The sequence below is a fragment of the Gorilla gorilla genome, chromosome X (assembly GCF_029281585.2).
Source record: "Gorilla gorilla gorilla isolate KB3781 chromosome X, NHGRI_mGorGor1-v2.1_pri, whole genome shotgun sequence".
NCBI lineage: Eukaryota > Metazoa > Chordata > Mammalia > Primates > Hominidae > Gorilla > Gorilla gorilla.
In genome coordinates this window covers 30482905-30506840 of record NC_073247.2, presented here as the reverse complement: position 1 = coordinate 30506840, position 23936 = coordinate 30482905, and the positions used below count along the sequence as shown (strand labels likewise).

Here is a 23936-nt window from a genome sequence, read left to right as displayed (position 1 = left end):
CCACCTTCTCTCTCCCCCCCACCTTCTCTCTCCCCCCCACCTTCTCTCTCCCCCCCACCTTCTCTCTCCCTCTCTCCCTCTCTTTCTCTCTCCCTCTCTCCCTCCCCGCCCTACCCCATGTCTCAGGGATTCTCAGTTGAGGGAGATCTTGTCCCTAAGGGGACGTTTAGCAATGTCTGAAGGCATTTTTGGTTGTGATAACCTGCGTGGGGAGCGGACTGCTGCTGGCATCTAGTGAATGGAGGCCAGGGATGCTGCTAAACATCCCACAGTGCCCAGGACAACCCCACAACAAAGCACTATCCAGCCCCAAATGTCAGTGATGCCAGGTTGAGGAAGCCTGCTATGCGGGCGTATATGTATGGCGGGGCAGGGGGATTCTCTGCATGGCTTTTACTTGGTAAAAGTCTAGGAAAAAATAGAAGACCAGCGTTATATAGTGTACCTGGAAAAAACCACCTGATTGCTAAGCACTCTGAAAAACCACATCCCTTAGGAGAACCTGAGTGTGGGGCCTGAACCCAAGGCCAGAGGGGAGAATAGTCTGCAGAGAGTCGAAGCACCATCCACAAAGACAAGGTGTCTTGGGAGTTCTGAGTTGCTCCAGGCCTAATGGCATGAGGACACAGGGAAGCCACTTGGCCAATATGAAAGTCCACATGCCACTTGAGGATTCTTTTCTCCTTCAAGACCAAGTTTAATATTGATCTGATCATATTTCCCCTTATTACCAGGATCTGATTTGGTAACTCTAAGCCTCTGGTGAAAAATTGTCTTTGAATATCAGGGTGATTTGCCATTTTTATTGCTGTTTTTATAGATCAAAAAAGTCAGATATTAGCAATTCATGGTTCAACCTGCTGAGGATTGAGGGTGATGACTTGTAATTTCTGTATACATTACTTTATATCCTTCCTAGAGGAACTCTGTACAAATGCCCACATCCCTGTTCAAACCTCTAGGGAAACTGGGCATCTCAAGCTAAGCTGTTACCTCTGTCCTGAACAAGCAGCACTCACCAGGAGCCCAGCCTAGGCTGGCGTACCTGTAACGGACCCTTTCCCAGCAGACATAAGACGAGCTCCTGTGTTTTAACCAAGTGGCTTGTCCTCACCTTTTGCATCTGCCCAGTTGGGAGAAGAGAGATTCTTTTAAACCTGAGACCCTCCAAAAAACACCCCCCATCCCCATCGGTTGGCTGCGTTCCTCGGCATTTAAAAAGAAATGGGGAACCTTGAAGACTTGCTAAGTAAAATAAGCCAGACATAAAAGGACAAATACTGTGTCATTCCATTTATACGAGTCACCTGGAAGAGGCACATTCACAGAGACAGGAAGTAGAAGGGTGATTGCCAGGGGCTGAGGGGAGGGGAATGGAGAGTTGAACGCCACTGAGCTGTACACTTAAAAATGGTTAAAATGGTAAATTTGGTGTTAGATATGTTTTGTCACAATTTTTTTAAAAGGAGCCAGCATGTTCATTGCCATATGCTGAAACCAGATTCAACCCTGATGTTCACCTAAAAAGAGGGAGTAGGGAAGTGCCTAATACTCCATCTTTACATTGTCATGAAACCTAAGTGAGATTAGGACATGGCATCATCAGCTGGGCTTCTTAAAATGTTTCCCTTTCCACCAGGGCCATCTTAGAGAGAATGTATATTCCTGTTGGGCTGAAAGCACTTTAGTGACTTTTGAGTGTGTGCTAAGCCCTATTTTCCTTCCTCTGGAAGGATGAAATTGTTCAGCTTGTTGGAACTAGGTGTCTTAGGAACAGAGAGCTCTGTGTTCAGGCCCAGTAATCATCCTCTGGCATATTTTTTGTTTTCCAGGACAGCTACTAAAGCTTATCCACAGTCTCCAAAGACAACGAAACCTCCCTACCCAGGGTCTCCTGTGAAGTACCGCTTACCTGCCCTTTCTGGCCAAGACATGCCCAAGAGGAAAGCGGAGAAAGAGAAGAGCAACAAGGAAAGGGAAGGTACCTTGGCTCAGCAGGCTGCTGGCCCACAAGGAGAGGAAGCCCTAGAGAAGCATGTAGTGGACAAGCATGCCAGCGAGAAGCATGCTGCTGCCGCAGGAGGGAAAGCCGAAAACAGCGCAGGTAGATGCTGCCACCGTGCCTTGGCTTTCCCAAGACGGTTCTCCTCAGACCCAATCCACATGCCATTCTCTCATGTTTTGGGGAGGGAGAGGGATTTTTCTCTGGGGACAAGTGCATCCCCTCGTGCAGCTTTCTTGGGTTTGCACGTTGCTCCTGAGTTCTTTCCTTCAGTCTTCTGAGGGTCCCCTGGAGGAAATCTAGAGGCTGACTCCACTCATGGCTGTGGAAGCTCACGGGGATGCTGAGTAAAACAGGCCCGCATCTGCACCTCACGCAAAAGAAGATCTTCCTTTAGACTTTCAGGCTTCTATGATGCAGTGAGTTCACCCAGATGGTGGCTGCTGTGGCACTTGCTAGTGACCTTGTCTTTCCTCCTCATGTTTCTATTGTCTTCCACTGTAAAAATGCGTCCAGGGTTCCAGCCAGCCCATGACAGCTTCTCTTGCTTGGTGGTTGATTGTGCTAGTCTGGACGGCATTTCCCATCACCACACTGGGTTGGATTTTTTTTCACTTCCAACTGGCAGCTGCTGTGTGAGTGGAATCATTATGTTCGTTTCCCTTGATCTTTTCCTCTTGATGCCTCTCCTCTGGTGCAGCCTTGGGGAAGCCCACAGCAGGCACCACTGATGCAGGAGAGGCTGCGAAGATCTTGGCTGAAAAGAGAAGACAGGCCCGGCTGCAGAAGGAACAGGAGGAGCAAGAACGACTGGAGAAGGAAGAACAAGATAGGTATGCTAGTGCTCAGAATTTCGGTGTGATCTCATGTAACTGTTGTGTTGGAAAGAGCAGCTTGCCTTTCTTTTTACAGCGTTGGTATTGATAAAACTTGAACAGAAGTATGGGAACCTAGAATGTCTGAACTACATGGAAGGTGTTCAGGAGACTGAGTCTTATATTAGATGTAATTATTAATAACAATGGAACTTTGTTCTTTTCGGAGGACCTGGAAACTCATAGCTCTTGGATCTAAATGGCACAGGCATCTTCCCATTCTCCTCTTGGACTTTGGGGCCAGGCAGGCCTCCTAGAGCTATCAGGGAAGTCTGAACTTTGTTTATAAAATGAGATTCTCCCTGGGAAAACAAGAGGTTCAAGATTCTGGTTTTGGTCTTGATTCTGATTTCCAAATTGTTTCCTCCATCAAATTATCCTAACTCACACCCCAAAGTGAGAGACAGAGGGGAGGGTTGAGCAGTGTCCCCTAGGCATAGGGTTGTGTGTAGGGGCAACCTCATAGTCTAAGAACAGTGAGGTATGGGGAGTCCCATCTGGGAGCAAGACAAAAGACATCATTGCAGTGGTCCCTACACCTTGAAGAGCATCAGAATCATCCGGGGAATGCAGTAAAAACACATGGACTCAGCCCTGTTCTGTTTTAATAGCTTGCCAGGGTTTGAGAACCACTGTGATGTTAGTACCAGGGTACTTTGTCACAATACAGACAGACCTTCCTTTTCTGATCTTTTTATTTAGAGAGGAAAGCATGTTGAAGGACAAGGTCGATTTTATCATTAAATTGATAAAGGAAGCCGTTAGGCTCATCACAGAGTACAATCCAATACTGTTTAGAGAATTATCATGACAGGAAGCAGGCAATGCTGTAGCACTTCAAGGCCAGTACCGAATTTAGAGTAATAAATAATAGAATATTATTGATCCTTTAGTGACCTTGGTAAGTCTTTGTGGTCTCTGATTACAGGTTTGCTGATCTATTTTTTAAAAGGGACAGTGGGGTAGGTCTGGACAGTCCCTTCTTGAAATTTGGAACTTCTTTGATTGTTTTCCTGTTTCCAACATTTTGGTCAATACAGACATGTTTTGTTTGTTTGTTTGTTTTGTCGAGTGGCATGTTTGGGCTGGTTTGGGTGGGCCTTAAGGTGTGTGAAGGGAGGTCGCAAGAGATAAAGATGAATCACAGGACCTCAGATGACAGGCCTTGATAATTGCAGGCCATGGAGATACCATGTAGGCTCTGAGCTGGTGAGTAACATGATCGTAGCCGTGTGCTAAAGAAGGTGATGTTCTTTACTTTCCAGCTACTACCGTCTGTGTCTCCCATTTTCTTCACAGCCCAGCTCCTGAAAGACTTGATTGAACTTTCTGTCTTTATTTTCTCAACTCACATTCAGTCTTCAAACCTCACACCTACCACTCCTCCTCGTTGCCTAACTACTAACCAGTTTCTTGGTTGGCTTTGGCCTTGTCAAGCTTGCCCTTGCTTCTCTGGCCTCTCCTTCATAGCCTCCTCTGTCTGCCCCTCATCCCCTTAAATGTTGCCTGGGCTTTCAGCCCTTAGTCCTGGACCAGCTTCTCTCCCAACAAGCTCTCCCAAACAGCACTGCTCCCGCCTGTTATGCCAGTGTCCCTGCCATCCTGCCAGTTTCCTATGGCATCAAAAGATTTAGGGCCCACATTTTACACAGCAGCTTTCTGTTGAGCCTTTGTTGTGCTAAACCAACTCTGCTCTCATCTCACTTCCCACCTTCATTTTCCCTTTGTCTTGTTTTATTGTCCGTTTCTGAAGCTAACTGCAGCTTGCTTTCTAAACCTTCCATACTTTCTGGAACAGGGGAGGCACTAATAACACATGTGTACTGATGACTCCTAAAACTATGCCTGTGGCCCGAGCTCTGTCTAGGGCTGCATTGTCCACTATCAGACCCTCTAGGCACATGTGGCCACCAAAATATACATTCAGTAAAATTCATTTCCCCAGCCGCACCCGCCACATTTCCGTGCTGAAGAGCTGCATCTGAGTAGATGTGGATCCACACCACATCGGGCAGCACAAATCTATAGATTGTTTTCCTACTCAACAAAAGGTTCTGTTGGATAGCACTGGTCTAGAACCTAGAGACTGTATTTCCAGCTGCAATAAGTTTTCATTTGAGTGTGTCCCATATACATCTCAAATCCAGCATTTCCAAAGCAGAACTTAGTATTTTTTCCCCAAACTTCCCTTCTCTTTCATGAGCTCTATGTTCCCATCTCCTCAGACACCCAAGTGAAAAGTCTCAGTGCCACTCTCAGCTCTTTCCTTTCCTTCTTCTTCCCAGTGGTTGTCAGGTCCAGTCTTCATCAGCTGTCACATTGGCATCTCTGTTCTCTCCCTTCCCTTCCAGTCCCTCCTCTCCTTCCTCAGCTCCAGCCCCCATCGCTTCTCACCTGGACTGTATCTGTTATATCCCAACTGAGCTCCCTGCTCTAGGTCTCCTAGAGTTTGTCCCCTGTCCACGCTGGGCCCACACTGACCTTTCTCAAATAAATGTGATTGTTCTCCTGTCCTTTAACAAGCCAGTGACTCCCCTGCCCACTGGATCCACCCGAACCTGTCAACAGGCCTCCAAGGCCTGCCGTGAACTGGCCACTACCTGCCTCTTACTCCTTGCTTTCCTCCAGACACCAGTGTGCAAAGCTCCCTGACATTCACCCATCACACGGCTCCACACCTCCAAAGCTGTGCTTTTACTTTGCCCCCACGTGGACTTGTGCTCCTTCCTGCCAGACACCTCTTCATTTCTCAAAATGCAGGTCAAGTCTTGCTCCCTCCCTGTACCTTTTCTGGCCCTGTGCCTGGGACAGAACTGACCACCCCCCACTCTTCACCCATACTGAGCCCAGCTGTTCAGTTGACTAACGTAGCTTCATTTGTTTACAGGCCTCCTTTCCCCAGTTAGCACCTTAAAAGGCTGGGACATAGTCTTTGGATCACTGGTGCCTGGCGCTCAGTAAATGTACAAGAAAGGAACAGAAGGAGGAAGAATCCTGACTAAGAAACCATCATAGTAGTAGGTTAAGAGAACAGAAGGGCTAAAGTAGTATGGTGAAGGCAAACCTGCAAAAGCCAGTCTCTGTGGACTTACACAATGCCAAAGAAATGGGCAGATTTGACGTTGATGCTGAGGTTTGATTCTAAGGTCTTAGGAGAATGGTACACCCAATAACAGGTAAAGAAAGGACATAAGGAATTGGTTTTAAAAGATAAAAATTATTCATTTGATTTTAGGTGAGCTTATGGTGTCTACAGTACGTCCAGATGATTGGAGATGGAATTGAAGCTTGGGGGTGTAGGTAAAAATTAGAGCAATACACTTGACCCCAAATGAGTTTTCCTCTCTCTTGCCAGAATGTGAAGCTTTGCATAGTGCCACGTGGGAGGTGAGGAGTGAGGAAGGAAAGTACCAGACAACCTGGGGCTGGAACACAGCGGCCACCTCTTGGAATAAGATCATCCTCACATCTGTTTTATGTTTACAGTTAATAGTTAAAGCCACAGAAATGTTGCCAGATAAAATAATTTAGAGAAAAATAAAGTTACTTGAGTCAAACCGTGGAAAGCCCAATTATTGTCACAAACTGGTAAGGGAAACACCATCCAAGTCAAGGATGGGGGAACCAGAACAGAAGGGCCAACCAGGAGTCCAGACAAGCAGGCCCTAAGCAGAAGAACAAAAGTTGGTCCATTCCCAAACACAACAGGGCCCAGCCCCCAGGCTGTGGATGGCCCAAGATATAAAGTGATATTCTTAGAGGTGGGGCAGGAAACCTTAGACCCCGGGTCCACCCTGGGGAAGGCACTGGCAGGAACTAGTAAGCAGGAGATCTTAATGGGATTCCTAGACGGATCACTTTAAGTCATGTTAAAAAGCTAAAATAGCTACTAGGGGTTCACATGAAAGAATATTCCAGCCAGACGCAATGGCTTGTACGTGTAGTCCCAGCTACTTGAAAGGCTGAGGTGGGAGGATCACTAGAGGCCAGGAGTTCGAGTTGAGCCTGGGCAATGTAGCGAGACCCCATCTTTTTAAAAAATTGAAGAAAAGAGAATATTCCAGTTAGACAGCTCCCTACGAGCAAGGTCACGTAGCCAGGCTAAAGTTTCTTGTCGAAGCAAGAGTTAGCCCAGGCCAGGAACCACAGGCAGAGGTCTTCGAGGCTGCTCAGACCTGGCTTTTTGCTGCTGAGCCTACAGGTGGCAGGTGGTTTTGGTGAGAGCTAGGGCAGGTGGGGGCACATGCGATGTGGGGCAGCAGGATGTAGCAGCAGCTGAGGCAGGAAGGGAAAGCCAAGAGAGGTGGGAGAGAGCCAGGGTCATGCAGCCTCATGTAGCACAGGGCTGTAGGGAGAGCCACATGGGCAGGACTTTTGATAAGACATAGGCTTATCAAAGACGAAGGCTGTTGGTCTTGGGATTTAGGAGATGAAAAGGGATTTTGGAGGGAAATTGTTAAGAAGTAGGATAGAGACAAAGCAGCCTGAAGAGATGAGTGGATACAGGCCCAGAATATAAGCTGGCTGTTAAGCAGTCATGAATGAGAAGCAGCTGAGAGAGGACTGAGGAGGGTTGCTTGTGATTCCCGAGACATGAGCATTTTTCCAGGGCATGGAAAAAATGCATGCAGAAGGTTGAAACTGACAAATGAAGGGAAGAGGGGCTAGTGGGAGGGACACATAGCTGTGGAGGATGTGGAATTCACAGCACAAGTGGTGGCATTTCCATCTAAGCAGAGGAACAAATGGGGACATTTCTGAGCAGTAATGTCATAGAGGAGAGTTTAAGAAGCTCGGATCAGGTGGCCTCAGTCTTCTCTGTATAGCAGTTGGTGATAACCATCAACTAAGGAAGATGACGAAGATTGAGAAAAGTGGTAATTGGGACTGTGTCCATAAGGGATCCGGGGGATGAGGATTAAAAGGCCGAAATGCAATTGCCAGCAGGCAGATAACCAGCCAGCCTTGTTTACGCCTCTCTCTAACCAGTGCTTGGCAGCCCAGGAGTGGTCCTGGAAACCACCCAAGCCTGGAGTTGGGCAGCAGAGTGACCTCCATGTCATCTCTGAAATGCTCACAAGGGTATCCAAGGCCTAGGGGACACTGAGAGAGAGGGAAGCAGATACAAGTAGACTGCACAGCGCTAACCAGGGCAGGTCAGGAGAGAAAAAGGCAGAAGGATGGGGTGTGATCAGATCAAAGAAGATTAATGTTGAAGGTTAGGCTTGTTTTAAAATGAAAACTTTTAAGCACGTAAGAATAGAGACCAGTGAAATCCACATACTCGTCCCTCAGATTGAACAATTCAAGTTTGTTTGTGTCAGTGACATGAGGAAGGTTAACAGGGAGCGACAGAAAAGGGGGTGAGGTGCTGGAGTTTCCAACAGACAGGAGCCAATATATGAAGATCTTCCTCAAATGGCCAGTGACAGGGACAAGGAATGATGCATCCACTGAATGCCAAATGATGACAGTAATGCACAGTTTTCTGGTACTTTGTACATAGTGAGGAAAGGGAGAGGGACTTGGGTGAATGACAAGAACAAGGATGGAGAGGGTGACAGGACTACACACAGGGCCAGGCACTGGCTCACGCCTATAATCCCAGTGCTTTGGGAGAATGGGGTGGGCGGATCGCTTGAGCCCAGGAGTTTGAGACCAGCCTGGGCAACAAAATGAGACCTGTCTCTATTAAAAAAAAATTCAAAAGTGATCCGGGCGTGGTGGCACTCACCTGTGGTCCTGGCTACTTGGGAGCTGAGGTGGGAGGATCACTTGAGCCTGAGAGGTTGGGGCTGCAGTGAGCTGTGATGGCAGCACTGCACTCCAACTTGGGCAACAGAGCGAAACCCTGCCTCTACAAAGGAGAAAAAAAAGGACTACACACAGAGCTGATGAACTTTGGAGGTTTAGTAATGACGGCAAGGGCGGTGGGCTCGGGGTAGCCCACGGCAGAGGGCGGTGGGGAAAATGATGAAATCTAATGTGCTGTCTGGTTCTTTGAGCAGAGACAGAAGGAATGCTCATCCTCGGAGAGGATTGTGAGGGACCTGGTTTCACACAGGGGAAGCCAGGGTTGTTCGTTTTGCTGAATTTTACCTACTTTGGGGAAGCAAAGTGTGGTTAAGGGAGAGAACTTGGTATATAAGAGGATGAAGGGGCTGGGCGCGGTGGCTCAAACCTGTAATCCCAGCACTTTGGGAGGCCAAGGCAGGCAGATCACTTGAGGTCAGGAGTTCGAGACCAGCCTGGCCAACATGGTGAAACCCCATCTCTACTAAAACTACAAAAATTAGCTGGGCGTAGCAGCGCATGCCTGTAGTCCCAGCTACTTGGGAGGCTGAGGCACAAGAATCACTTGAACCCAGGAGGCAGAGGTTGTAGTGAGCCAAGATCACACCACTGTACTCCAGCCTGGGCAACAGAGTGAGACTCCATCTCAAAAAAAAAAAAAAAAAAAAAGGACAAGATTTCCCTGGAAGTGCTATGGAAAGGACAAGCAGGGTCTCATGGGCTTGTGGGGATTTATATTTTGGGTGATAATGAGGATTATGGAGGTTCAGGGGCCATAAGGATGTTCTTACATGTGTGCATCTGGGTACTTCTGAAGTCCTGATGGTAAAAAACAAGAAACAGAGGCCAAGTACAGCGGCTCATGCCTGTAATCCCAGCACTTTGGGAGGCCGAGGCAGGCAGATCACCTGAGGTCAGGAGTTTGAGACCAGCCTGACCAACATGGTGAAACCCCGTCTCTACTAAAAATACAACATTAGCCAGACATGGTGGTGCATACCTGTAATCCCAGCTACTTGGGAGGCTGAGGCAGGAGAATCACTTGCACCTGGGAGGCAGAGGTTGTGGTGAGCCGAGGTTGCACCATTGCACTCCAACCTGGGCAACAACAGTGAAACGCCATCAAAAAAAAAAAAAAGAGAATGGATTTTCAGGTCCTGGAGATGAAGATGGCAGGTCCTTTATGAAGTAGCTTATACATTAATTAATACACATTGTATCCTTTGTGTGTTAACTTCTCTGGGGCAATCATAATTGGCTCATTAATAAAGGGTAAGAAATGAAATGGTATTTCAGTTAACCTTTAGATACATCTTGTTATTAACACATCCATTTTGGATAATCCTGTGTTGGACATACTTAGTATTTCATTGAGAAATCTAAGAAAGTGGGAGCTTCTTTCTGATAGGTTCTATAATGCTCCTCTCCAGAATATCTGTTAATAATTTGAGTTGTTTCACAATGGTTTATAGGCATTGTGACCTAATTTAGTGTTATCACGTATTGTTACAGTCTCAGGCTAATATATTTAAGTATTTGTTTATCTTTCTTTTAAAATATTTCTTTGAATGAATAAACAAAATATTTCCTTTGGTCATACATAGGCTATTAGCCTGCACAAGTTCTGAAGCTGACCATTAGGATGGATGGATGCTCTTTTTAAGTCTTGACCTTTTTATAACAACAGCATCCCAGTAAGTCATTGGCACATGCTTCCAAATGAAGGTAATTTCTAAAAGACATACAGATTTATAGGTGCACTTTAAAGGACATTGGGGCTTGGAGAGAGGATTCATTTTAAATTGTAAAACAAACTAACATTTGAGAACCTTCTAGGGCCAGGCATTTTCATTCTCACAGTAAAGCCATAGAACAATAGTATAGCTTTTCCCATTTTTTAAATGGGCATCAAGAACATTGAGTGACTTTCCAGGTGTCACACAGTGAGTGGCATAATCAGAGTACAATTTGAGTCATGCCCATACATCACATTGCCAGTGATTACCCAAGGAAAGTGACGTACATGTGAGGAGGAGGAACATTAGGAAGGTTAAAACAAGCTCTTGGACTTTACAGAATTTTCCCTTACTGCTTCGAGCTCTTTACCACTGCACCATGAACGATTCATCTGACTGTGGATGAAAATGTCTAAATGCCACTTAATTTTCATATAGCAAAGAAAGCTAAAATAGATTTCTAAAGATTGCCAAAATAAGTGGAAATAGAGGTTTTAATTTATTAAATGTCAAGTTTCTGTTGAGCATTTTCTTCCATTTGCTGCTTCATAAGTCACATACCAATTAGAACCAAATTGGTATGACTTTTTGAGTTCATAGTCACTGCTCTTAAATTGCTGACTGGCACATTTGTGGCCATTGAGACACTTCCCATTTTTCCTAGCTTTCATTGGTTTTAAATATTCTGCTTAGGTTTTAAAAGAATTGTCATTCAATAAGAATGATGGCTTGGCTCTCTGTCACCGTGGTCATTTGTTCATTGACTGAGGAGCATCTGTTTTCAATACAGTATGCGTTACACATCAACACATCATTCATTGCTGTATTACAGAATTTAAAGTCAAGCCTGGTTAATATTTTTTGGTAAATATATGGACCAGAGTGGATTTCCAGGAAGGATGAATCATGTTATTAAATGAATGCTCGTTGAAAGGTATGTGTGTGTGTTACCATGTAGAGCATTATTCTCGGCTGTCAGCACACAGTTCTCTGGCAGTTTGCTTTTCGAGCATGTCATCTTCTAACAACAGTTGTATTCTCAAAAGGCTGGAGAGAGAGGAATTGAAAAGAAAGGCAGAGGAGGAAAGGCTTCGCCTAGAAGAGGAAGCTCGAAAGCAGGAAGAAGAAAGGAAGCGGCAGGAAGAGGAAAAGAAAAAACAGGAAGAGGAAGAGAAAAGAAAGGCAGGCGAGGAGGCCAAGCGGAAGGCTGAGGAGGAGCTGTTGTTGAAAGAAAAGCAAGAACAAGAAAAACAAGAGAAAGCCATGATTGAAAAGCAGGTACCGTATGAGTCCTCAGATGGACTTTACTTGTTTTTTAAGGACCTTGATAGTAGGTACAATTAGTTAAATTTCAATGACTCATAATGTTTACTTGAAGTTTCTTCTTAAACTGTTTGGGCTGGTTATTAAATATAAGTTGGGGCAGTTGCAGTGAAGTTGGTAATGTTTGCCGTCTGTCAGTTAGGGTTTCCCCAAAGGCAAACCCTGGGATAAGAATTTGAGTGCCAGCAGTTTTTTTTGCAAGCGAATCCCAGGAAGCTGGTAGAGGAATAGGAGAAAAGCCAATGTAAGTGCATTGATGCATGTGTTACTGTGGGTGACTGGAACACAGTCCCATTGGGAACCTCTGACAGACTGGATCATGCTTTAGAATTGTCCAGCTGAGGGATGAGGAAACTGAACTACTTATCTACCACATCCTGCCCTTCACTGTAGTAGAAGGTCACTCCCTGGGGAATTAACTCTCTGATCTGGCCACATGCACACTTCATGGCCCAAGCCTGCCCACAGACGCAGAAAAGCCTTGGCCATGTGTGAGAACTGTCTGCAGGTGATTTGCATGGTGAGCCAGGGGTATATGAATGAGGTCCAACCATGTTTGCTGTGTCATGCAGTGGTTTGTACAAATCCACATTGAATATTGGAGCAGCATCCACTTTAGGGCAGATGATGAGATGAAGGAACATGTGCAAAGCCAGGGAATTACCACACTGTTTTCTTAGCTTATTAAAGCTTTGCCTTGATTTACCTGTTTCTGTTAGAAAGAAGCAGCAGAAGCAAAGGCCCGGGAGGTAGCTGAACAGATGCGTCTCGAGAGAGAACAGATTATGCTGCAGATTGAGCAGGAGAGACTGGAGAGAAAGAAGGTAAGGGCTGAGGGTCAGGAAGACTTAGGGTAAGTGAACAGGAAGTAAATCCAGTTCTCTTCTGCAGTGATTGGATAGAATGATCCTAGGATTGTCAGTTAGGTCAAGTTCATTGATACCACTGTTCAAATCTTCTATGTCTTTATTAGTTTTTTGCCATCTCGTTCTATCAGTGATTGAGAAAGATTGTTAAAAACTCCATCTGTAGCCAGGCATGGTGGCTCACACCTGTAATCCCAGCATTTAGGGAGGCAGAGGCGGGAGGATCACTTGAGCCCAGAAGTTCCAGACCAGCTTGAGTAATACAGTGAAACCCTGTCTCTACTAAAAATACAAAAAATAGCTGGGTGTGATGGCATGTGTCTGTAGTCGCAGCTACGTAGGAGGTTGAGGTGGGAAGATGACCTGAACTCGGGAAGTTAAGCCTGCAGTGAGCCGAGATCATGCCACTGCAGTCCAGCCTGGGGAACAGGAGTGAGACCCTGTCCCAAATAATAGAAAAAAGAATAACTCCATCTATGATTATGGATTTGCCCATTTTTCCTTTCAGTTCTGTCAGGTTTTGTTTTATATATATTTATCGTGATATGCCTTTGTCTCTAGTGATATTTCTTGTCTTAAAGTCTACTTTGACAGCCCCCTGCCTTTTATTTTTTTGAGACAGTCTCACTCTGTTGCCCATGCTGGAGTGCAGTGGTGCGATCTCGGCTCACCACAACCTCCACCTCCCAGGTTCAAGCGATTCTCCTGCCTCAGCCTCCCAACTAGCTGGGATTACAGGCGCACACCACCACACCTGGCTAATTTTTGTATTTTTAGTAGAGATGGGATTTCACCATGTTGGCCAGGCTGGTCTCGAACTCCTGGACTCAAGGGATCCTCCTGCCTCGGCCTTCCAAAGTGCTGGGATTATAGACGTGAGCCACTGTGCTTGGCCTGACAGCCCTTTTATGATTAGTGTCTGTATGTCAAATCTTTTTCACCCTTCTATTTAAAACTTCTTATGTGTGTTTTTATAAGTAAAGAGCGTATAGCCAGGAATTGTTATTTTAATTCTGTTTGACAGTCTTTCTCTTTGTCTTTTAATTGGAGTGTTTAGTCCATTTACACTAACTATACTTATGGGTAAAGTTGGGTTTAAGCAGACTGATTATAAAGGAGTATTCTCATGGTGTCCTAGGCCCAACCTGGGCTTTGTATTGCTGTAGGCCTGGGATCCAGGAGACCAGCCTGTGGCCTTCTCTCTTGAGATGCACCTCAGCCTCAGCCTCACTTTCTGTAGGGTGGTCCTCTTTAATGGCAGGTGGTAATTTGTTGATTTATACGGAGCCTAAGGAGAAGAAGGAGAAATACGGGATATAAATTGAATATTGATTCTAGATATGTACTAGTTAACTTCTCAAGCATTTGACCTTGTCCATGGGGCCGGAGGTGTACATCTCCAAAACTAGTGGAAAACCTTTCTATACTTGTTATCCTCTTCTGACTTTTGCCTTTTACAAGTTTTCTGAGAAATGTGACATTGCATGTAAACCAAGCTACTTTTATGTTTTTGGTCTTATAGTCCTCTTACTTGATTTTGTTTTTTGTTTTTTGTTTTTAGAGAATAGATGAAATCATGAAGAGAACAAGGAAAAGTGATGTGTCTCCACAAGTGAAGGTAGGAATTCAAATGACCATTTTAATAGTTTATGTACTAAGTAGAAAAGAACAGCAGAATACACTCAGTGAAATTGTAGGTCTTGGCGACGATTAGCCAGAAAAAAATGCAGTTTTCCTGCTTTGTTCCTGGCTAGGTTAAGGAGGGTTAGGTACGTGAAAAGAAAGAGGAGCTTCAGAGGTGGGATGGGTAAGAGATTTCCTTAGAGTCATGGGGGGTGGGATGAAGAGAGAGGCATAGTAGTCCATGAATAAAAAAGAGAATCCTGACATAAAAATACATAAGAGTAAGGGAAACACAGCTGAAGATTTAAAGAATTACCACAGAACAGGCAGATGGTCCAGGCTCAAAATATCATCGGATGCTTTTAAAAAGTACTTTTTTTCTGTGTGATGTCAGCCTTCCCTCATTTCATTCACCTTTCATTTGTTTTCAGAAAGAAGACCCCAAAGTGGGGGTCCAGCCTGCTGTGTGTGTGGAAAAGAAGACAAAACTAGTTGTCCCCAACAAAATGGGTGAGCGTGACATCTGGTTCTTGGGTTCTTCCTTTTAGTAGCAAAAGCTCGTAAGACTTGGTGCAGGGTAAACAGACCCATGGATCCCAAGAGGGTGACTGCTGGCAGGGGCCTGTGCAGTTTCCCTTCCCTGGGAATGTGTCTCCAGCACAGGGACTGTCAGCTCCACTTGGGAACCCACTGGGTTCCTTGGTTACTCCCATAATCCCAGCATAGGAGGCACTCTGGCTGCTGGCTCACAGTGCTTTCCAGGGAGCTTAACTGCTGGTCAGGTTTTATTACTATTAGGACCTGACTCTGCTCTTCTCCAGAGGTTCTGCACAGACACTGATAATGTGATTTGTCTTCTCTTCTCCTGTGTGAAGGTGATTATATGGGGTTATTTGTGGCTCTTTCCACAAAAGATGCTGCAGTATTAGTGAAGCAGAGCATTAAATTAATTGCCTTGATCTATATTTCTCTGTTACTTTATTTAGACATTTTATGATTAACACAAGGGACTTTGTGTTCTCGATCAGAAATCAATGGATTGAACACCTGCCAGGAAGTTAATGGTGTGGATCACGCTGCCCCAGAAACTTATCCCCAAGACATTTTCTCTAATGGGCTTAAGCCAGCTGGGGGACTCATTCATCTGGATGCCCTTGATGGGAAATCAAATAGCCTGGATGATTCAACTGAAGAAGTTCAGTCTATGGATGTGAGGTATATTCATTTCTTTTGCATTTAAGCCTCATCACTTCTCTAAACACTACCCTTTCTTTTAGTTGGTTTCTTCGTCTTTTATACAACCAAATCACCTAAAGCAGGTTTGATTGACATTACAGGAAAGCTCTCAGTGGTATAACATTCTAGTGTCTTGCGTCAGGTTCCCTAGAAGCAGAGCCTGGAACAGAGTTTCTAGGGCATGTGATTTGTTAGAGGAAAGCTCTTGGGAGTTTTTCAGGAGAAAGGGGAAGGAGGGAATTCGCTAAGCAAGGATGCCTTCTCAGCTGACCCCATGGGAGCTCTGGAGGATGAATTTCCACCAGAGACAGTTCCTCTGAGCTTCTGCAGTTCTGGTTTTTCTAGATTCTTCTCTAAGATCTCACAAGGAAGAAAAAGAAGAACCTGGCAGCAGCTTTACTCTGGCTGTTAAGAGATTCCTGGTGACAGGCCCTCAGCCCACCACTCTTCAGAGCCTGGATTTGTTCCTTTGCTAGGCCTTACAGCTGGCGCAATTATGAAACTCCTCCTTCCATCTCTAGGGAGAGGAAGAGAGAGAGAGAAAGAAAATCAGCCTTGGCTGGGCTGGAGCTGGATAAGTCAGAGTGGATTGGAAGCCTCACTTTAGAAAGGAAGCAGAGCGTGAGATTGGCTTTGCCAGTGATGACGTGGGCTGTGATGGGATCCTTTCATAATGGGCCCCCCAACCTTAACTGAGCACTTCAGGCGTTTCCACATGAACTCTTCTCAGCACGATCAGATTCACACTCACAGGAGCCCTGGCAGAGAGAAACAATTGTTCCCATTTTACTGGCGAAGAAACTGAGGCTGCAGGAAGGAAAAGCAATTCGCCCAAGATGGCACTACTAGAAAGGCAGCACTGGGAGCCCCACTGTTAATTAGGGTTCTTCTTCAACTTGCTTTGAACTTTTGGCATTGGCTTTCTGTCTGAATGTCCCATTTAGAAAGTTCTGGAATGCCTTGCTTCTTTGTAGTAGAATGCTGGTGCCTGTGGGTTTTTGTCCTTTCACCCTTTGGGCAATGTGAGCTTGGCCGTCACAGCCCTGCTCAATCTGCTTCCCTGTTCTCATACATGGGGCCTCGTGTCCACCATCTGTCCTTCTCAGATTTGAGCCCACTTGTATTTTTTACAGTGTGTTACACAAAAACTCTGACTCTAAATCCTTCTTTAGAAGAGTAGTAAAACAAAATATTGCAAATAGAATTAATATATTGTGCCATGTTGTCTGTCTGTCTCTTTCTGCCTCTCTCCCTCTCGTTCATCTCTTCTAGTCCTGTTTCAAAAGAAGAGCTTATCTCTATCCCGGAATTTTCACCAGTGAGTGAAATGATTCCTGGGGTGTCTCTGGACCAAAATGGAACTGGTAATGCCCGAGCACTTCAAGATCTCTTAGATTTCACTGGTCCCCCCACATTCCCCAAGAGATCCAGTGAAAATCTCAGCCTGGACGACTGTAACAAAAACCTTATCGAAGGATTTAACAGTCCTGGCCAAGAAACTCCTCTCAACACCTTCTGTTGACAAATACAGCATCCCTTTAATAAAAGGTACAGTCTTTTGATTATATTCTAACTTCATAACCCTTTAACTGGGGTTTGTGAAGATAGGATATACATCACTCAGCCTCTTGGATGGTCAAATTTTATTTGAAAAATGCAAACATGAATATATTATGGTATACTACAACACACACGAGAATTGAGACAGATTTCAAGTAATTCATCTGCAAGCCTTCAGCGCCGAGCCACCTTGTCCTAACCCTGCTATTTAGGGTGTGTAGATGGGAAGGTTGAGAACGCTGGCTAAAGGTTTGACTACCAATCCAGCCTGAGTAGCTTTTTTAGGGGCAAGGAAAGAATACTCTAGTAGTGTTGCAAGGTGATATGAATAAGATGAATTTCCCCACCTCTAGTTTTGCTCAGTGACATCCCACATTCTATCTAGAATCATTCATATACAGGGCCACATGATTTGCTATTCTCTTGACCCATTCTGGATTCTTCCAAAGCAGACAGCTATTCTTGGATCATACCTGAGGGAGAGAGAACTGCAGTTTTTGTGTCTTGAAGGTTTTTTCCCCACCTTTGGCCTTTTTTTTATTTTTGCCAAAGTGCTTCCAGAAGCTATTCTCATTTGAGCAAGAATGTCTATGAGTTATATACACTCTGTAGTAAGGTATACTTAGTTACATATACCTCACATTTGATTTAGTTCAGTTTGGGGCTTGTTTTTGAATAAGGAAAACATAATTAGAGTCTGTCACCAAATCCTTTAATAATTTAATAATTCCAGTTGCTCCTCCCACTTCAGATTCTGTTTTTGTTTTCAAGAGAAGTGATCTCACTCTGTTGTCCAGGCTAGTGTGCAGTGGCGCAATCACAGCTCACTGAGACTTCAAACTCCTGGGCTCAGGAGATCCCCTTGCCTCAGCCTCCTGAGTAGTTGGATCATAGGCACATGCCACCAGGCCCAGCTAATTTTTTTTAGTTTTTGTAGAGGTTGGGTCTTGCTATGTTGCCCGGCTGGTCTTGAACCCCTGGCCTCAAGTGATCCTCTCTCCTTGGCCTCCCAAGTACTGGGATTACAGCCATGAGCTACCATGCCTTGCATCCATTTATCCATTTTAGATTCTTTTTTTTTTTTTTTTTTTTTTTTGAGATGGAATCTCACTCTGTCACCCAGGCTGGAGTGCAGTGGCACGATCTCCACTCACAGCCACTTCTACCTCCCAGGTTCAAGCCATTCTCCTGCCTCAGCCTCCCGAGTAGCTGGGACTACAGGTGCACGCCGCCATGCCTGGCTAATTTTTTGTATTTTAGTAGAGACGGGGTTTCACTGTGTTGCCCAAGCTGGTCTCGAACTCCTGAGCTCAGGTAATCTGCCTGCCTTGGCTTCCCAAAGTGCTAGGATTACAGGCGTGAGCCACCGCACCCGGCCATTTTAGATTCTTAAAAGCATTTTTATATTCTCGGCATTTTCTCAGTCACTTTATTTTTTATACTTCACTCCCATAACAAATTCACTGGCCAAAATAACAGTCCAATGTTTTTATTTTTCAAATGAGGAAACAAGTTGGAGAGGCTACAGAGCTGAGGTCACTGTGTTTTTTGTATACTTGTTTCTACCTGACCTCAGCTCTTGCCTATAAGACAAGTTTGAGAGCCCATTTCTCTTGGTTCTTGGTGTGTGGTGGGTCACTTTTAGAGTAAACTGTATCACTGGTTTGGAAAAGCAGCTGCCTTCTTGGACACTTAAAACACTAAATCACCTGAGCATTCTATTTCCCTGACAGTTACGTGGCTTAATATTTATTAAGAAGTTTTTTGTGTTTTTAACATACTTTGACTTTAAAATTAGTTTCCCTTCAGTTCACTTACCTCACTATACAGTAAGGAACAGAGAATCCACAAAATTTATTAGAGTATTCATAGGTCCTCAAATTTATTTCTTACATCTCTAAAAGAAATGCAAAACCCCTGTCCAAAAAGAAAAATCTCAAATTATTTTATTCACACTGCTTGTATATTTTTAATTATGATTGGGTCTAGTTCTCAAATTCTTCACTACCAAAAGTGGTACCACCCCCACCAGGAGACGTTTGGACATATGTTGATGGTTTTTGTTGCCAGAGTGGCTGGGGGCATTTGAAAGACAAAGCTTGAGACATTAAACATCTGCAGGTTTTAGAAAAGTTCCATACAAGGAAAATTTGACCCATCTAAAAGAATAGTCCTATGTAAAATACTCTATCACTTCTGTTGAGAAATACTGTATAAGCCCAGGAGGAAAATATAATTGCCAAGGAGGTAGAAAGTGCCACAGTGTGTTGTGATTGTTTTAGTGAGAGAATAGTGCTACAAACTGCGCAATACTTGGTTTTCCCTTTGATCTCATCTGGTTTTGTTTCTGAATTGACACAGGTGTTTGGAGAACCCGTAAAGCTGCTGATAGTCAAATCCGAGCTACTAGCTGCTTGAAGAAGCTTCTGTCACCCTTACCGCTGGATCCCAAATTATTAGCTCGGAATGTAACTGTATTCTTAGGTAGTATGTCAAACACTGGCCACTCTTGGTAGAAACCTTGAAACTTTCACCTTGCTGGGCTTTAGCAAAGTTTCCTTTTACAGTTCTGTTTATGAGCTTCAGCTACTGATAAAGCACTTCCTGAACTTCTCTATTATCATAGTGACCCTCTGAATAACCTGAGTGACTGGCTCGGCAATTCGCTTTATAACCATTCTTATTCCCAAAGTTGGAGCACATAAACATTTAGATGTCTTTTCCTGTAAAATAGTCTAGACATTTACCCAAACTCTAGTTCAACATATACTCAACTTGCACTGTATATCCCCCTGTCTTTTCTGAGACAGAGAAGAAATTCAGGAGGTTCCCCATCTCCAGAGTTCCTCTGTTGGAAGGCAGTATCAAGAAGCCTTTAAAAAATTGTTGTTAAGCTTTGCCACCTGCAGAAATGCATTGCCCCACATTATTCTTTTGGTGTTAAAGTAGTAAGTTTGGTTGAGGAAGGAAGTCAAAACAGTCAGTAATGATTTCTGTTCTCTTATGCATATTCGTGTATACATGGGCAACTGAATCTAGCAAGGACTCTTTCGTGTCACACCTTAAAATCTTCATGCTGTAGTCACTCCAGACCATGGAGTGGCTTTCCAGCTGAATGAATCCTATGTCTCGCGTGCAGGTGGTTGGTTTTCAATGTTCTTGCTAATTTTTTTTCTATTGGATCTTGGGAGTTTTCTTTGTTTGCTCCTGTGTTTGCCCAGCTTTAATAAAACCAGGCGCAAACAAAAACCATAGCATTCTGAAACAATAGGGGGCCCACATTGGACCCAGTATGTCACTTTAATGGACTTTAAGAAAAAATCTGAATGGGAAAAATGACACTAGAATGTATACTCCACACATTTTATGCCATATAATGGTGTGTTTTCTTAATTTTGTTTCTTGTGGCAAAATGTGGCTTTCAAATTAAAATGACCTTTTCTTCTTTGAAACTTTTTGTTTTGACTTGTATAATTAAGGGTTTGGAAAGATTCATAATTCTGAGAGAGGTTTGCAACCAGGAGATACAAAGAAGTCTCAGTAGTAATCTTGTTCATGTGCTTTTACAGCCAGCTACATTTAAGAATGTATTAGTTACAGAAACTGTATGTCTGTGTATGTGTCTCTACTCAATAAAGTACATGCCTCCACATAATGCGGTGCTGTCCATCTCAGCAAATACTGGCCAAGTCCCTTTATGACAGGCACACAGAAACCATAGCATGGTCTGGCTTTCAAAAAATGCCTCTCATCTTTCCTGGAACCTTATTTTGCTAAATGTCTGTTTTCTTGTGATTTGTTGTACCTCACAGCACCATTGTGACCATGGTGATGCCTCATTTGCATGATATGTACATTGTGTTGAATGTGAAATACATTTTCACTGAAGAGTCTGATGACTTGCTAGCGTTTTATTTTTTCTGTAAGCTCAATGTGCTGAAACCAAACCAGGCTTTTAAAAACCTGTGTAGAAGAAAACCAAAAAATCCTGTGTGGGTGTCCTTTCCCTGTCAAACTCATTAAAATTTCCTTTGTTGCCAGTGCCAAGTGGAGTCAACTGCATAAAGCTTATTAAGTGATGACTGTCACTAGAACACAATGGACTTCTGAGTATAGTAAAATAAGTTGCTGTTCTTTCCTTTTTTTTTTTTGGAGAGACAAGGTCTCACCATGTTGCTGAAGCTGGTCTCCTAGGCTCAAGTGATCAATCCTCCTGCCTCAGCCTCCCAAAGTTCTGGAATTATAGGCATGAGCCATGACGCCCAGCCAAGTTCCTGTACTTTCATACCACTGGTGTGAGGGCTTTCTAGCTAAGATGCAGTTAACCTTACCATAATCTATGATAACATTGCACATAGCAATTTGGCATTTAAATAAAATTATAATGGGAATGTTGACCCTTATTTTCAGGTAAGTTGAAACCCAGACCAGTTTTTTTTGTTTGTTTGTTTGTTTTTTAATGTCTAACTCACAGGCTTTCCACTGCCTGGAGACAGTACCAGGCCAGACCAGAAGCCAGGTGGGCAGGACTGGAATTAGAGACCCCTGTGGTAACTTCTGGGCTGCCATCTCTGAAGCTGAGGGCCCGGTCATTGCTGCCTTCCCCAGTTCTGCTGACAAAGCCTCTGGTCAGGGCACAGGAGCAGACACTATTTCCATATGCAGACCTCTGGGAGGGGCATTAGAAGTAGCTTATGTCATCATGAGCTCTGGCCATAGGGCCTACATTGGTGGCCAGTCATTCCTAAGAACAGTTTCTTGTTTGTGAACATTGCAAATTTTTTCTTAGTGTGTACAGGTTTCCTATTAGATGCTTTTGTTAATTTAGAAAGCAAATGTAAAGAACTAATTCATCTCAAGAAGTATACCCATTACATTGGGGCACAGCACAGGGTGACCTCCATACCCATTCCTCAGCATTGTTCAGAAAGCACAATTATGGGCTGGGTGCAGTGGCTCACACCTGTAATACCAGTGCTTTGGGAGGCCGAGGCAGGAGGATCACTTGAGGCCAGGAGTTCGAGACCAGCCTGGGCAACAAAGCAAGACCTCTGTTCTCTACAAAATAAATTTCAAAAACTTAGCTGGGCATGGTGGCACACACCTGTAATCCCAGCTACTTGAGAGTCTAAGGCAGGAGGATCACTTGAGCCTAGGAGCTCAAGGTTGCAGTGAGCTATGATCACACCACTGCACTCCAGCCTGGACAATGGAGCAAGACCCTGTCTCTTTTTAAAAAGCACAATTATGTAAGAAAATGAAGCAAGAACTCTCAGAAACGAGAAGCTTCACAAATGGACTTTTTTCTGGAAACCCATGAAAATCTCTTAGAATGATTTCACAAGGAGGCCAACTATCAAAGAAAAACTAATAGTTTTTTGGGGGGGGCATAGGGGCACAGGACTAGGCTGGAGCACAGTGGCACGATTATAGCTCACTGCAGCCTTGAACTCCTGGGCTCAAGTGATTCTCCTGCACCAGCCTCCTGAGTAACTAGGAATATAGGCGTGCACCACCATGCCCAGTTAATTTCTTTTAAATTTTTATGTAGAGATGAGGTCTCACTATGTTGCCCAGGCTGGTCTTCAAGCGGGCTCAAGCAATCCTCCCACCTTGGCCTCCCGAAGTGCTGAGATTACAGGTGTGCACCACTATGCCTGGCCAGACGAGTCTTTTTCTTACATATCAGCAATAAACTGGAAATAGGTTCCAACAAAAACCATAAATTTCATAAAAATAAAAACCAGCTAAAATGAGAGGAATGTTAGAATTGAAGTGAATGGAAAGACACGCCATGCCCCTGAATGGGAAATCCTATGCATATGAAGAAGGCTCATCCTATAGGCAGCACTCGCATTGGTTCCAGTCAATGAGATTTCATTTCAGCAACTTGAAAAGAGAATTGCAGGGACCGGGCGCGGTGGCTCACGCCTGTAATCCCAGCACTTTGGGAGGCCGAGGCAGGTGGATCACGAAGTCAGGAGATCAAGCCCATCCTGGCTAACATGGTGAAAACCCGTCTCTACTAAAAATACAAAAAATTAGCTGGGCGTGGTGGCGGGCGCCTGTAGTCCCAGCTACTCAGGCAGCCGAGGCAGGAGAATGGCATGAACCCGGGAGGCGGAGCTGGCAGTGAACCGAGATAGCGCCACTGCCCTCCAGCCGGGGTGACAGAGCGAGACTCCATCTCAAAAATAATAATAGAATTGTACAGTTCATTTTAAAAGCTGAACACAAAGCTAAGAAACCTAGGAATTTTTAAAGAAGAATTTTCCCCAACAAATAGTAAAATACATGATAAAACTTCCATAACTGAAATGGTATTCTGATAGAGAAATAGAATTTGGAATAGCTATAGAGATCAGAAATACCCAAGATCGGTAAGAATTGAATGCATGATGGGGCTGGGCGTGGGCCATTGTACTTGTAGAGAGGTAGCAGGTATCCTGAGTGTCAACTTCGAGGGTTTTTTGTTTTTTGGGGTTTTTTTTTCTGAGTGTCTCACTCTGTCCCCGAGGCTGGGGTGCAGTGGCGTGCTCTTAGCTCAATGCAACCTCCTTCTCAGGTTCAAGCGATTCTCCTGCTTCAGCCTCCCAAGTAGCTGGGATTACAGGCGCCCACCACCATGCCCGGCTAATTTTTGTATTTTTACTAGAGACGGGGGTTTCACCATGTTGGCCAGGCTGGTCTCGAACCCCTGACCTCAAGTGATCTGCCCGCCTTGGCCTCCCAAAGTGCTGGGATTACAGGCGTGAACCACTGCTCTTGGCTGTCAATTGAGTTTAGAATCTCTGATGTGGTAGAGACAGGGGCCCAGAAGTCACAGTGAGGAAATGATAAAGACAGCAAAGAGATCCAAGGTGAAGATCCACTCATGGATCAATGTTTAAGTCAGGGATGAAATTTAGATGCAAGGCTTGGG

At 44.5% G+C, this 23936-nt stretch overlaps 1 protein-coding gene and 1 non-coding gene across 10 annotated transcripts in view; both read left to right on the top strand.

Moving 5' to 3' along the window:
* The window catches only part of MAP7D2 (MAP7 domain containing 2), a 111422-nt gene extending 90512 nt beyond the window's left edge, over positions 1–20910 (top strand). For 7 of the 9 annotated variants that reach the window (XM_019019692.4, XM_055376742.2, XM_055376740.2 and 4 more), the window contains 8 exons: positions 1833–2104; positions 2703–2835; positions 11453–11684; positions 12449–12553; positions 14157–14213; positions 14650–14728; positions 15247–15433; positions 16727–16998. In XM_019019692.4, the coding sequence (XP_018875237.1) occupies positions 1833–2104; positions 2703–2835; positions 11453–11684; positions 12449–12553; positions 14157–14213; positions 14650–14728; positions 15247–15433; positions 16727–16976 (1315 nt within the window). In that variant the 3' untranslated portion in view covers positions 16977–16998. Of the gene's footprint in view, positions 1–1832; positions 2105–2702; positions 2836–11452; positions 11685–12448; positions 12554–14156; positions 14214–14649; positions 14729–15246; positions 15434–16726; positions 16999–19375 lie in introns of those variants that run through there. The other 2 variants (XM_055376746.2, XM_055376745.2) reach the window with 1 other exon arrangement.
* On the top strand, positions 10587–10697 carry MIR23C (microRNA mir-23c). The gene has a single exon (NR_106457.1). It is a non-coding gene; the product is annotated as a microRNA mir-23c (primary transcript).
* Positions 20911–23936: the final 3026 nt, after the last annotated feature.